The sequence below is a fragment of the Drosophila ananassae genome, chromosome 2R, assembly GCF_017639315.1.
Source record: "Drosophila ananassae strain 14024-0371.13 chromosome 2R, ASM1763931v2, whole genome shotgun sequence".
In the NCBI taxonomy this organism is placed as follows: Eukaryota; Metazoa; Arthropoda; class Insecta; order Diptera; family Drosophilidae; genus Drosophila; species Drosophila ananassae.
Window position 1 is genome coordinate 16,195,990 of NC_057928.1, and position 14,600 is coordinate 16,210,589.

The window sequence follows — 14,600 nt, forward strand, 5'->3', positions numbered from 1 at the left end:
ATACTATGTTGCTTAAAATTTAAAATAATTTGTATTATATGAAATACAATCAAATTTTAGAGATTTTAATGAGAAATTAATCATTTAAACTGGAAAAATAATGAATCACAGGTCCCCCAACATGTGCAGTTTCTTATCATCTCAAAATAATATACAATAGTCTATTTATTTTGCATTAGCAATTTATTATTTATTAAGTAATAGTGTCTAAATACTTAGGTGATTAACACAGTTCCGAAACTAATACATATTCTGTGTGTGGTTGTTTTGTGTGTGTGTGTGTTTGTGTGTGTTGGGGTTTGGGGATAATCCTCTCGAGACTTACAAACAATAATTAATCGACAATTTATTTTTCAACTCAATGAAACGATCGCTGGGTGATCGTTTTTAAGATTTGATTTTATGCTATATAGACAGCCATAAGACGGTGAATCGAGGCAAATCGGGATGCCAATTTTTAAGTACAGCACAATATCAGATAGAGTTCCGCGTATCATATAGTCTACTACTAGGTGGTTAACTACAGCTACTGTTGAGCCAATATCAGAGACAACATCGAGATGTGGGTAGAGGAAAAAGCAGATAATTAACTGACTTAATTTGGCCCTGGGCTATTCCTGGCCACTGGCATTTCGGGGACTTTGTGCGCTGGTACCTTTACTGGTCGATGGCCTGGGGGAGCTGGGTGGCGTCGGAGTTCGGAGAGCCCGCTCGAAATCATCCACCAGATCATCATCATCCCCCTCCTGCTGCCAGTCGTCCAGGGCGGCATTTACATCGAACTCGGGGAACTTCAGAGTTTCCCCCGTAACATCCACCAGTCGGGATCGGAGTCGCTGCGAAATCTCCTCCAGCTCGGTGTACTTGCGCTTGATGGCCTGGCCGATCTGGAGATGGGTTAGTTCCATGGATTTCTCCAGATTCTCGATGACGGCATCCACAGTCGGGGGTATCGGTTCCACGTGCGCCTCAATCCCTCCAGTTACGCGTCCATTAAAGTCTACTATGTTGTGCCAGCCACTGGGAAAGCCTCCGTTCGGCTGCTTCTCGTTGAGATTGAGGGCGGCAAAGCCAATAATAGCATCCTCGAGTGGACAAGGCTCCAGCTTACCCTGCCCCTTCTTCCAGAGCTTCAGGATGAAGAGCTTTTGGGGCTGCAATGGAGAGAGGTTAGTTAGTTCCTGTTCAGACTATCAAATTTCGTAGCACTTACATTAGTCCGGTAATCACCACTTACTTCCACCCGGAACTTGCTGAGCCACTGCGGTTCGATGGACTGCTGCACGATGGGCGTGGCGTAGACCAATCCCTCGTGCGAGTTGAAAGTCTTACTGTTGCAGCTCGCCGCCTGGAAGGAGACGTAGGTGTTGGGTGCCTCGTTGGCCGGAAAACGCTTGGGCACGCCCTGGCGCTTGTTCTGCTTCTTGGACTTGCCCGGATTCAGGGGCAATCCCGCCGCCCCAACAATACGCAATTGGAAGCTAAAATTATTCGCTGAAGGAGCTGGAGCTGGTGCTGGTGCTGGTGCTGGAGGAGGCGGCATCTCCTCCTTGGCCTTGATCTGCATCAGATCCGGCCGAATCATGTCCTGTTCGAGGCCACGCTGCTGCCTCAGTTGGGCGATCTGGGACTCGCTTCCGATGGCCAGGAGCACCTTGAGCTCTCCCAATTGTGCCTGGGTCTCGGCGCTAAGAATCGGAGCCCAGCCATCGATGGAAATCACCGGAAGCTGGAAATGAAAATAGTTTTAATTTTAAGGAAATTCTTGCAAGGACTATCATTACGCACCTTGCCCTTGCACAGATGATTGGTGATGCTGGCATCCCGGTAGGCTATGAAGAACTGGTGCAGCGGCAGGCGCACCACTCCTCCTAGAGGTTTCACCTCCACCTCCTGGTGCTGGCGCTCCACGCAGGCCAGAAAATGCACATCATTGATGATGGCGAACTGATCCTGCAGTCCAAAGGCTCCCTTGTCGTCGATCTTCCGCTCCAGCAACTGTTCTTGCCAGAAGGGCTGCATGGAGACCTCCTGACAGGCAACTTGATCCTCCGGCGAGAGGGCACGAACCTCACCCACGTAGAGATAGCCCCGGAGGAGCCGGACCTTGTTAGTCTCCGCCATGAAGTTGGCACAGTCGAGGATGGCCTGGTTGTTGCTGTTGGCTTGGGGAGGCGGCGGCGGTGGGGGCGGTGGCTGAGGGGGCGTTATGTCGGCTTTCGAGTTGAGGTTAACTGGAAGAGAAAAAGGATCGGATTAGACGGGGGAATCTATTCATAAATCACAGTTCAAAGTCTAATTGTGGACCTTGAACTGCGCAGCTTGCGTTATAAGCTTTAGGAGTCGTAGCTCCGAGGGCCTTATCGCCTTGACGACAGCCGGGATCGATCATCAAACGGAGAACCCAAAAAGCAGCTCATGCGAAACGGAAAGATTGCGCCGATCAGCGGGTGAAACCGGGTCGAATCGGTTATAGCACGTGCCCGGCGAACGGACAACTGGCCACTGGAGTGGAGTGGCCCAAGAGTGGACCAAACGGTTCCAGAATCTGGCCAATGACTGAACTGAAGCATCAATAAGCAATGGGCACAGTGGGGGCAACAAAAATAATCCTTACTTGGTTCTAAAAATAAAACTTCTACGCAGAAAAAATCATAGGAAAATTTCAATAGTAATCTTTTAGAAATTAAAGGTTTTGAAACTTAAAAAGTAAAAAAAAAGGACTTTAAAAATTTTAAAAATTATGTAAGAAATCTCAAATCATATTCAAGAGAAAAACCACACCCCTTCAATCTTTTAAAATTTCAAAAAACAAAAAACTTTCTTTTTAAAAATCATTCCAAGAAATCTGCTCAAAAATTACTTAAATCCTTTGAAAAGAAAAAATACTTTCGACAAGTTCTAAAACAAACTTCCTTAAAATTTAATTTTGTACATATAAAAGTATCAAAAAATTATAAAAAGTAAGTCTAATTTGCTTTTCTAGAATTATATCAAGAAATCGGAAACCCTATAATAAAAGCTTAAAAAAATATCAAAACATTAGTTTTCAAAACTTTAAGAGACATTTTTCTAAAATTTAAGAAGCTAAGGATACTATATAAAATGAAAACTAATAAAAAATCAACTTCCTTGATAATAATATTTTAAAAAGTTCCTAAATAATAAAAAAAATCAATTTCCCTGATTATAATATTGCGAAACCCACTGTGCCCCGTGATCATAAAACAAAGCTGTTGAAAAATAAAATAGATGTTTCAAAAAATATACAATGAGAAAAAAACATAAAACACAAAATAGATTTTGTTTGATTTTTTTGTTGTTGTTTTGTTTTTGTATTGTTTTGGTTTTTGTTTCTATTTTGAAAATGAAAATTATTTATTAACAGAATGATGGTCAGCACTTGGATAACGGCAATCAATAATAATATATAGAGTAAGTGCAGGAGGCGTGGGCGTGGCAGCTCGTGGTGCGTGTGATTGTGGTTTTGATTTTGTTTTTGTTTTTGATTTTGTTTTTGATATTGGTTTTGGACATTTTGGTGGTGGTGGTGGTAGAAGTAGTAGTAGTAGAAGTAGTATTGGTGGTCGTGTGGTTCGGCTTGTATCAGTTGTACTCGGTTTGGGGGCCCAAGAATCAGTTGTTCTTGCTGGTGGCTACCACACGACATTAGTCATATATATTCACCTGCTGCCTTGTTTCCACTTTCGTTCTTTCCATCACCCAGATGCTCCTGATCCGATCCCTGCTCCAATCCGTTCTGCAGCAAGCTGATCTTCACATAGACACTGCCCAGGTGGATGTCCCGCCGCTTGATGGCAATACACTTGCACTGCTCCAGCAGCGAGGCCTCATAGAGCTCCCGTAGCTCCAGACGACCCATTCCCAGCATCTCGTTGAGACAAGTGCCGGGCTCACGCCACCACACCGTAAAGTCAACATGACCGGCGGTGGTGGTCATATCCTCCCAGTCCTTCTCCTCCATGTCCACCTGCCGCTGGGCCGTCTGGCCAAAGCGGGTGCACTGCGTCAGGCTGTGGAACTTCTCCGACTCGAACTGCATGATGTGGAACATCGGAGCGCGGGGTACCTTCCGGATCAAGTCGGCGGACAGCTGGCACTCCACGGTGAAAATGGGTCGCACCTCGTTCTGGACCAGTTCCATGCGCTGGGTTCCTTCCGGCTGGAGGGTGAGTGCCTCCAAGTGCAGCTGCAGGCCGTTGCAGCGACGGAATATCTCCGGGGTTATAACCAGTTCCTCCTCCTCCTCCAAGTCGTCGGCTATCTGCTCCGACTCGGGCTCAGTCCACAGGACCTGCTGCTGCTTCTTCTTCAGCGGCTCGGCAGCGGCGGTGGCGAAAAGAGCCACCAGATCAGCGTCCAATTTCTTCATGGCCTCCATTAGCTCGATGTTGGTGGTGTTGCCTGCGGGAGGATATGGAGAAGAAAAATAGATTAGTTCCGATTGCCACACAATTCACGTGTCTTTGGCGGAATTACAGTTGTCTGGCAGGGCAGCGAAAATATAGCGAACCGATCTCAACGACGTGGGCTTTCGAATTGAGATTCCGAAACCGAAACCAAAAACGAAACAGAAAACGAAAACGAAAACGCCGGCAGAAAGAAGAGTGGAAGAAAAAGCCGCCGAGTGGGGCTGCCGTAATCGCGTTCTATGCTCTGCCTCGCATTCCTCTCCCGCTCTCTCACGTGTTCCAGCATTGGATTCTGATTTATTCGAATAACATCGCACCTTGGATACCCTAACTAAGCTTCTAACATCACGATTTCATAGGATTGAATTAATTTTGGAAAACTAAGTACTAGGAGAACTAAGTACTTTAATTTTGTCAAACAACTAAATTTTGAAGTAATTTATTTTAGATTTCTTAATTTAAACTTTAAAGTTTCTTGTCGAATAAATATCAATATCATTGCTTTTAGTTACCTACATTTTTCAACCCCTAGTAATAATATTGATTTTCTCCCCCTTTGACAATAACATCACAATTTAAGGTTAAATTAACATATAATTAAGGTTTTCATTTGAAGTTTGTTTCTAAGAGAGTATTTATTATGGAAAGGCTTACTGAAAAGTATATAGGAAGTTTTAATTTTGGTCAAATAAAAAAATGTTTAAAACTTTGTTCCAATTTTTCAACTTTTAAGGCAGTAGAATGGGTATAACTCGGCAAATACTACGCAGATTCAGGAATATTATACCTTCCCGATCTTAGAACTCCGAGTAGCTTCATTTCTCATCAAAACCTGGCAACAAAAATTTTGACAGATTTTTCGAAATTTTTTAAAGGAGTACCATCATGATTTGGGTCAAAAAAGGGTTCAAATTTTTTTCGTTTAATTTTTCCGATTTTTTTATGCAGATTGAAGGGGAATAGTTCTCAGATTCATAAATGGTATTCCGTTTTGCGATCGGACTCAAAATCGTTAAGATATTCGCTCAAAACTGAATGGAAAGTTTAGATTTTGGGAAAGTAAAAAAAAATATTAGAAACGCTGTTCCAGCTTTTCAAGTTTCCTGGTGGGAACATCGTCATAACTCGGCCAATACTTGGAAGATCCATAAATGTTATACCTTCCCGAACTTAGAACTTCAAGTAGCATCGTTCCCCATAAAAACCTGGCAACAAAAATTTTGACCCATTTTTCGAAATTTTTTAAAGGGGTGCCATCATAATTTTGGCCAAAAATTTGACCAAATTTTGAATGTTCTATTTTTTCAAATTTTAAAGGCAGATCGAAGGGTAATAGTTCTCTGATTCATAAATGGTATTCCGTTTTACAAACGGTTAAAAAATATTGAAGTTATGAATAAAAAAGTGCATCAACAGTTTGCATTTTGGGAAAATAAAAAAATTTCAAAATCAAAGTTACAATTTTTGAAATTTCTTGATGGAAAAATGTTCATAACTCGGCTAATACTCGGCAGATCGCAAAATGTCATACCTTCCCGAACTAAGAACTAAAAGTAGAATCATTTGCAATCAAAACCTGACAACAAAAAATTTGAGCCATTTTTCGAAATTTTTTAAAGGGGTACCATCATGATTTTGGCCAAAAAATGGTCCACATTTTTTTCGTTTCATTTTTCGGATATTTTTATGCAGATCGAAGGGGAAAAGTTCTCCGATTCATAAATGGTATTCCGTTTCGCAAACGATTGAGGAATGTTTAAGATATGCATAAAAAAGTGCATCAAAAGTTTGGATTTTGGAAAAATAAAAAATTTCAAAAACAATGTTACAATTTTTGAAACTTCTTGATGGAAAAATATTCATAACTCGTATAATACTTGAAAGATCCATAAATGTTATACCTTCCCGATTTCAGAACTCGAAGTAGCATCATTCCCTATCAAAACCTAGCAACAAAAATTTTGACCCACTTTTTGTAATTTTTCCAAGGGGTACCATCATAATTTTTTGTTAAAAATTGGCCAAATTTTTTTGGTTCCATATTTCCAATCCTTTGATGCAGTTTGAAGCGGATTAGGGGTCTGATTCATGAGCGGTACTCCCTTTTTAAATTGGTTGGGAAATAGTGAAGATATTAACTAAAATACACAATGAATACCAAACCTATATACACCCCGAAAGAGTATTTTCAGCACACAGGCCTCTCTTTGCAAGCCTCTCACTCTCTCTCTCTCTTTTGAAGTCGTAGGCTCTTTCCGTATCATAAGCAGAATGTGAAACCAGACCCAAATTAATTTTTTGCATAAATTTGCCTGGCATTGACAAAGTTCGGTGACAAAAGGAAGCAAAGTTTCCAGTAGATGCTATTGGAAGAAGCCGGCGGAATACTCGCAGATCCATAGGTCAAAGTGTTATCGGTTGGAAGGGAAATACTTTCCGAATTGTCCGCCTGGTAACGGTTGGCGCGAATAATTCGATTGGTTCCCAAGATAATTGATAAGAGACGGCATCAGGTTTAATGACATAAGTGGGTGGCCCAGATGGCCCAGGTGGCGCAACCTGGCCGGCAGTAATCCGGGCATTAGTCAGTAAATGGATTTAAAAAAAAAAGTGAAACTAACTGTACTAGTATACCATGTTTTTCGATGCTTAGGAAGCTTTGTAATTAAAACCCATACAAATTCGCATCGTGTGCGAGAGGGAGACGGGAGGGGCAAGAGCTTATCAAGGCAAGGCTTATCGATTTCGACCCCATATGCTGCCACCCCACTAGATTTTTCTCTCTGTGTAGCAACAAAGTAGACCCAAAGTAGCAAGCTTGCAGTACAAAATCCGAATCGCTCACGATTCTTTGCAATTCTCTTTTGAATCGCGAATAGTTTCCACCCATGTCCGTATATTTTACGGTTTCGGGGGAACATATGTTTCCCCACACACACCCAGCCACACACACACACATGCATATGTGCGTTTAAATGGCTGGGTGATAAGGGGACCTCTGGTCCCCTCCTTGAAGACTCAAATTTGAAGGCCAATGGCAAAAAAAAAAAAAAGAACTTAAGAAAAAAAAAAAACCAGACGCAGCCGGTAATGTGTCACCAAGAAGGCTGAAAAAACAAAAAAAATAATTTTGCCAGCCTGCAAAATAAAAAACAAGAAACTATAAAAGAAATCCAAGAAAGCTAAGCCTGGGGAAGATACAGTGGGATAAAATGTGTGTATCTGGGATAGTTGGAGGGTCAGGAGCGGAGTTCGGGAAGATAAACAAAACAGGATCTTTTATATAACTATTTTTTTAACCCGCTTTGCCCTTAATCCGCTCCTGAATATCGGTTAAAAGTATAAAGTATATAATAACAGTATAAAAGTCAATGAATCCCAACTTAAATATATCTAACTATTTATGTTTTACCCCCTTTGCCCTTAATCCGCCCCTGGATATCAGTTAAATAATATTTACCCGCCCGACGCCACTGAGACTGGCCGTCCCCCACTCTCTCCGGCCGTATATCTGTCGGGTGCTCTCCCTCTCGGCCCGAGAGATAAACCAAGGTGGGGAGAGCGAATTCGTGTTTGCACGTGTTTCGTATATCACACTATATTCTGATTTTTATGGCTCTCTCTCGCCTGCCCTTACGTATTCTCGTATTTATTGGGATTCGCTTTTTCAAATGGAAAGTTTTCTTTCCATTTGCTTTGCCTGTGTTTTGGGGAGAAAAAAACCCAAAATGCTTGGCGGGAGGGAAGGGGAGAGAAGAATTCCTTTTGGCAAACAGGAATTTGGCAAAGAGAGTGACCCGCTATTGGGGACTTTAGGGGAGCGCTTGATCTATTTTGGGATTTTCTGCAATTGTTGTTAATAAATTATCTTTTGGCGATATTTCTATCTATTTTATGTTTGCCGATGTCTTGGCCGTGTTAATGAGCAAAACAAACCAGCGACAGACAGACAGACCGACAGCCGCTTACGTAAGAGTCAACAAACTGTTTTGAATTTTTCGCTAAAAAAAAAGAAAACTTTTAGGAAAGTTATAAATAATTTTAAGGAAAATGCCATGGGAAAATAAAAACAAAAACCAAAATAAACACCAGCGGTCGTCGACTGAGAAGAAGCTGCGTCCAAGTGGCTGATAAATGACGACAACGGGACATGTTAACCCACTAAAGTAGGAAATTTTAGAAAAAGAAGATTTTGGGCAATTTTTCAAATATTTAAATTGAAAAAAAAACTTGTTTTTGTTAAAAGGTCTAAAGATTTTTGCATTAAAAAACCTATTTTTCGAATATCAATTTTTTATTAAAAAATTAATATTTAAATTTAATAAATAACTATTTTGATTTTGAAAAAAAAAAGATTTCTGAAATTTAATTTAAAATCATATTTCTTAAATATCTATATTTTATTTAATAAAAAAACTACAAAAAAAATAAAATAAATAATAATAAAAGGTAATAAATAATTAATTATTATTATTAAGCAACTTTTCATTATATTCTATGGTGTACTTGAGGGCGGAGAACTCCCCCTTTCTGACCTTCAAGGACCTCTCTTTCGGGATCAAGGAAGCCAACAGGATACTAATGAAGACAAAAAAGGCGCCGAAAATAAAAGGACCCGCTATGATCCGATCCAGGAAGAAGCGACGCCTTAGGAATCGGTTCTCCGTGAGATCCATATCCGAGATATAGAACAAGATGCCGAAGAAGGCGGGTCCAAGGCCATTGCAGAGTCCCGCCATGCCGGTCATCATGCCCTGGACGGCGCCCTGGCTATCGGCCTCCGAGTAGAGGGAGAGGTAGGAGCTGACGGCCGGAAAAGTGAGGGAGCCCAAGGCGGCCACATTCCCCGCCAGCCACATCTGCCACTTCTCCCGGCCCAGCCCGTAGACGGTGAACTGGAAGAACTCCAGGATCAGACCCAGCAGGATGACTCTCTTAGCGCCCATCGACTTCACCAGTGGTCCCAGGATCACATTGGCCACGATGCTCAACGTGGAGGTCAGGGAGGTTAAGATGGACAGCTCCTCGAATCCAAATCCCATAAAGAGCTTCAAGTAGGCGGAGATGCAGGAGTACTCCCCGACCTCCGGCAGCAGGAACATGAACACCATGACGCACAGCAGCAGGATGTTGGGATCCGAGGCCACTCTCAGCAAGGACACAAAGGGATCCGCCTGCTTCCAACTCAATCCGGTGGCTCGCACCTTCCGGGGCAGGCTCTCCGGCACCGCCAGCAGCACAAAGATCACATCCACGGTGGAGACTATGGTGGCGATCAGGACTCCCGTCTGAATCCCATAGTTCTTCATGATGTAGCTACCCAGGGCCGGAGCGACCACCAGGCTGGCGGTGTAGGTGGCCGAGATGATGCCGTAGGACTTGGAGCGCTCCTCCAGCGTGGTGACATCCGCCACATAGGCGAACACCACCGACAGACTGACCCCGAAGACCCCACTCACGGAGGTGATGACGAAGAACCACCAGTTGTTGACGGTCATCAGGGGAATGGGCAGGCAGGTGAAGATCACGGTGATTAGGAGCAGTACCTTCCGGCCGTAGATGTCCGAGAGGGCGCCGATCAAAGGGGCGGAGAGGAAGGAAAGGATACCCTTGACCCCCGCCACCAGGCCGTTCATCAGGAAGGTGTTCTCCGGAAAGGTCTCCTTCAGGGTGGCTATGATGGGCATGGTGAGGAGTCCCCAGGCGAAGTACTCCAGGAAGACGACGATCACCGTGTGGCAGACACTCGGCTTCCCGATCCCCGAGATATAGGCCAGGGATACGAGTACCTTCTTCAGACTCACTTTGGTCATGTCCTCTGCGATGGAGTACTGGACCAGCACTGCCCTCCAAGAGTCTTAATTTTAAATTAAATCATTTTTTAACGCATCTCAAGCAGAACTAATCTTTTTTTTTATGTTTTTTAACTTTGTTTTTAAGAAAAATAGCAAGTACGAGTAAAAAAAAATGTCTAAAAATTAAAATTCTTCATTCTTCAGGACATCTTCCTCCTTGAAAATCCTGTAGAGCCTTTGCCTATCCGAAGGAGACTCCTTTTTTAAGAAATTTGTGAGGAAGAGAGCCACCAGGACCCCAAGGGCGCCCACTACAAAGGGAAATGGGATGGGGGGCTTAGCTTCCTGGGGATCCTTGGAATCCTCTTGGAAAAGATAAAAGAGAACTCCGAAGACGGCTGGTCCCAGACCATCGCACAGACTCTCAATCCCAGTGAGGACTCCCAGGACAGCTCCTTGGTTCTCCGGGGCGGCGTAGAGAGAAGCCACCGTGCTGCAGGCCGCCTGGATGATGGTGGACACAGAGGCCAGGATGCCAGCCAACCACAACACCCAGTGGCTGGTTCCAAAGCCAAAGAGGAGGAGCTGCACCATCATCAGTACCAGGCCCAGTCGTATCGCCCACTTGGCCCCCAGGAGGCGCATTATGGAGCCCAGCAGGAGGTTCGAGGTGATGCCAATGAGGGCCACCATGCCCACCAGGAGGGACACATCCCCGTAGCTGAAGCCCATGTTGAGCTTCAGGTAGGTGGGCACACAGGAGTCCACTCCGGCAAAGGGCCACAGTCCCAGGAAACTGATGAGGTAGACGGCCAGGAGGCTCCGGTCCTGGGAGAGCTGGCTTACAACTTGCAGGAGGTCGGAGACTTTGAGGTTCTTTCTTTGGGTGGGGATGTCCTTAGGAGTAGTTAAGGTCCTTTCTTCCCCCAAAGGATATGCAGTTTCCTCCTTGGAACTCCTGTCTTCCTTAGTTTTCTTGTTTTTCGGATGAGAGTTGTGAACTTTCTCCTCAATTATTGAAAACTTGACCTTCTCGTGATGGTTAGTGCTTCTCAGGACCTTCATATCCTGTGGCTTAATGGTAGATATCCCTTCCAGAACCAGGCTTTCAGACTTCTTCCTTTCCGCCAAACTCTCCGGAACCGCAAAGATGATGAACAAAATGTTCAAGAAACCAGTGGCGGAGGACAAGGCCATGATGGTCGTGGTTCCAAAGGAGTCCATCAGGTAGTTGCCCAACATGGGCGAGAGGGCCATCCCAGCTCCATAGGTGGCGGACATTATCCCGTAGGCCCTCGATCGCTCCTGGGGGGCAGTCACATCCGCCACGTAGGCCAGCGAGGCGGAATAGGTATTCCCGAAGACCCCACTGAGGGTCACCAGGACGAAGAAGCTCCAGCCTGGGATGACCATGAAGGGGATGGGCGAGTAGGTGGTGGCCACTGCCAGTAGCATCACGATTTTCCTGCCCCGGAAGTCGGATAGGGCGCCCAGTAGAGGCGTGGTCAGGAAGGAGACCATTCCCCGGATCCCAAAGACCAAGCCATCGACCAGAAAGGCCCGATCTCCAAAGGACTCCGACAGCTTGGCGATGAAGGGCACGGTGAGGAGGCCCCACGAGAAGTAGTGCAAGAAGGTGACCACCAAGGCGTGGAAAATGGAGGGCTTCCCGATTCCCGATCGCGGCAGGCACACCGCCGGCAGCAGGCATCTCCGCCACCTGAGTGGCAGCAGCATTTCGCGGAAAACACCCGACAACTGCTGAGATTTTCTTCCTTTTTTTCGCAAATCTCCAATAAGTGCTATTTAAAATGCAATTTATACGCCATGAGGCCGTAAACTGCGGGGCAACTGGGGTAACAAATCAAGTCACAGCTGTAATGACAGCACGGCTTTAAAAAGAGGTTCCAAAAAGCTATCTAATCACCTGGTAGTTAGCCAGTTTTTCCAGCAAAGTATTAGAAACTGTATTAGATTTAGAGTTATTTGGGAGGAGTAGGTGCCATTTATGTTCCATTCTTCTAAAGAATCGATTGTTTAGTACAGTCTATAGCTAGTCTATAGTCTATAATAATATAATAATATAATAATATAATCTATAAATTTTCTTATAAATATTTAAACCGTTGGAAATAAATTATATTATAAACTTTAGTCCCAAATACCACTGATGATTCTACAGAGGAGGATGAATTTCCCAGCTAATTATAGGTCTAAAATTTCCCTCTCCTATAAAATACCCACAAAAGTACCATATAATAATACTCATGGGTTCTACCCAAAGGTTCAAAAAATTGAAACTATATGTAATATAATTTAAAACAATATTTGCCAAAAAGCAAAAAAAAAGGAAAGAAAAGAATGAAAAACTATGAAAGATCAGAAAAATATTTACACTGTTAAAAAAAGTTATTATAAAAATAATAATGATACACAATTTTTAACATTATTTTTTATATTTTTAATTAATCAATTTTAAAAACGAAAATAAAGAATCAAAAATCTGCAAAATATTTACACTTACAAAAAAAAAGTTTTATGAAAATAATAATGATGCAGAATTTTATTAAATTAAATTTTAATGTAATTTTTAATATTTGACACAAAATGGTTAAAAAAAACTGTTTAAAAAAATGGCTATAAAAATAATGTTATTTATAATTTTAATATAAAATTTTATAATATTTGCCAAAAAGCAAACAAAATATGAAAAATAAAAAATTTGAAAAAAAATGACACTTTTATGAGAATAATAATGATATAATAACAGATATATAGAATATTATTTTTTTAATATCCTGTATAATATTTCAGAGTATATATCAAGCTTTAATTAACTTTTACGATTTAAAATAAACATTAAGAGGATTTTATTATAGAAAATAATAATAATAGTGAAATATCTTCCAAGATTTAAAAATAGATAATAGATTTCTAGTCTCCCCAATCGATATATGATTTTTAAAATTTGAAATCTCAAGGCTAGCCCTCGAAATCTCTCAGCAAAGTCCTTGAATTCTCGCACTCACCTGACATAAGTTCCGCTGTCTGCTGGTCCTGTAGCAGCGCTGCTGGCAGCGGCAGCGGCAGAGGCAGAGGCATCACCTGTGGCGGCGATGGCGGTGGAGTCTCGGTGTCCCCAGGTGTCTGATGACCAAGGGCATGACCATGGGCGTGGGCATGGGCGTGGGGGTGGGTGTGGCCCTTGGGGGGTGGCTCGGCGAAGAGCATGGTGAAGCGCAGCTGGATGTGGCCGACTTTCAGCTGCTGTTGCTGTTGCACTTGTTCGAGCGGGCCACCGATCTCCAGGTGACGATATAGAGCATAAATTTTGGTTTTATGCTCGAAATTGCAACCGCTGCCGTAGTTGGCGGCGTATTTGCGGACCAGCGACGCCGGCACCGGCAGAAGCGTATGCCCTGGATAGCGGGGGGTGGGGGTGGGTGGCGTTGACTTAGCAGGAGGCGCAAGTTCGTAGGCGTGGTCGTTGCTGTCGTCACAGGCGGCGACTATTTCGATGGCGGGACACTGTCGCAGGTAATCTAAAAATAAGGCAAGGCTCTTGCTCCGCACACAGTATCTTAATTTATTTGTATTTGTATTTGTAATTGTATTAGTGTTAGTATGATGCTGTTTCTGCTTCTTCTCTTGCTTCTGCTGCTGTTGTTGTTTTTGTTGTTTTCTTGACCTTTTCCTTCCTCGGTCGCTGGCGCTGCTGGCGTCACAGCTGACAGTTCCTGCTGCCTCGCGCTTTTCGCCCCACCAGATGATTTTCGCCGTTATCTCACGACTACCGCTCCTGCTCCTTGACTGCGAATTCGCTTTGATCGATTTGAGGCGTATGCGGCTAACTTCGATTTCCAAATGTGCCAACGGCTGAGTAGACTTTTCGTTTTCGATTCCTGTTCCTTCTGTAGCTTCTTTTCCGTTTTCCCTTTCAAAAATCACATTCGGCGGCAGCGAGTACTCCGCTTTCATAATTCTGCTAATTATGCCATTTCCCCACTCTCTCACTCACTCGCACACACACATACAGCACACAAACGCGTGACGGCGAAAAGAGAAGCGCGCGGTGTTGTTTTTTTTTGTCTCCGCTCACTTAAGTTAACCAAAAAATTTGCTGAAAACCAAAATATTTTCACACACACACAGAAATAAACACAACCAAGGAAATCGAATTTTCCGTACTATGCTTTTCCGGCCAAAATCCGAATCTGCACGGCTGATGAAAAACTGCGGTCTGCAAAAAGCTCCTTGTCGCCTAAAAGGAAGAAAATCCGAGGAACGTACGAAGCAAAGCAAAACAAAATAGACCGGGTCGCCCTGTTATTTACGCCGCTAAACACGGATCACCCTGTTGTTAGGTTCTGTT

The 14,600-nt window shown here is 43.4% G+C and overlaps 3 protein-coding genes across 5 annotated transcripts; all 3 read right to left on the minus strand.

Annotated features, from left to right (window-relative positions):
* Positions 1-164: 164 nt before the first annotated feature.
* LOC6493222 (C2 domain-containing protein 3) lies at positions 165-14,551 on the minus strand. 3 transcript variants are annotated; one of them, XM_014908772.3, is made up of 5 exons: positions 13,258-14,264; positions 3,688-4,425; positions 1,789-2,234; positions 1,214-1,729; positions 165-1,154 (listed from the first exon to the last, which is right to left on the minus strand). In XM_014908772.3, exons 1-5 carry the CDS (start codon positions 14,204-14,206, stop codon positions 612-614), a joined length of 3,192 nt encoding a protein of 1,063 aa, XP_014764258.1. In that variant the 5' UTR covers positions 14,207-14,264; the 3' UTR covers positions 165-611. The 3 variants fall into 3 exon arrangements, with proteins under 3 accessions (XP_014764258.1, XP_001957293.1, XP_014764259.1); XM_001957257.4 differs by lacking the exon at positions 13,258-14,264 and adding an exon at positions 4,501-4,747; XM_014908773.3 differs by lacking the exons at positions 3,688-4,425; positions 13,258-14,264 and adding an exon at positions 14,417-14,551.
* Positions 8,884-10,385, minus strand: LOC6502837 (hippocampus abundant transcript 1 protein). Its single transcript, XM_001957256.4, has one exon. The coding sequence runs from the start codon at positions 10,244-10,246 to the stop codon at positions 8,894-8,896; it is 1,353 nt and encodes a 450-aa protein (XP_001957292.2). The 5' UTR covers positions 10,247-10,385; the 3' UTR covers positions 8,884-8,893.
* On the minus strand, positions 10,406-12,006 carry LOC6493221 (hippocampus abundant transcript 1 protein). Its single transcript, XM_001957255.3, has one exon. The coding sequence runs from the start codon at positions 11,963-11,965 to the stop codon at positions 10,412-10,414; it is 1,554 nt and encodes a 517-aa protein (XP_001957291.1). The 5' UTR covers positions 11,966-12,006; the 3' UTR covers positions 10,406-10,411.
* Positions 14,552-14,600: the final 49 nt, after the last annotated feature.

What these genes read in the sequence shown, in the direction of transcription:
- LOC6502837 (XM_001957256.4), bottom strand. Translation starts at nt 10,246, where the DNA reads ATGACCAAAGTGAGTCTGAAGAAGGTACTCGTATCCCTGGCCTATATC.
- LOC6493221 (XM_001957255.3), bottom strand. Translation starts at nt 11,965, where the DNA reads ATGCTGCTGCCACTCAGGTGGCGGAGATGCCTGCTGCCGGCGGTGTGC.
- LOC6493222 (XM_014908772.3), bottom strand. Translation starts at nt 14,206, where the DNA reads ATGAAAGCGGAGTACTCGCTGCCGCCGAATGTGATTTTTGAAAGGGAA. An exon ending in GACAGCGGAACTTATGTCAG is followed by an intron (nt 4,426 to 13,257) that starts GTGAGTGCGAGA and finishes ATCCTCCCGCAG; the next exon opens with GCAACACCACCAACATCGAG. An exon ending in GTGGTGATTACCGGACTAAT is followed by an intron (nt 1,155 to 1,213) that starts GTAAGTGCTACG and finishes TCTCCATTGCAG; the next exon opens with CCCCAAAAGCTCTTCATCCT.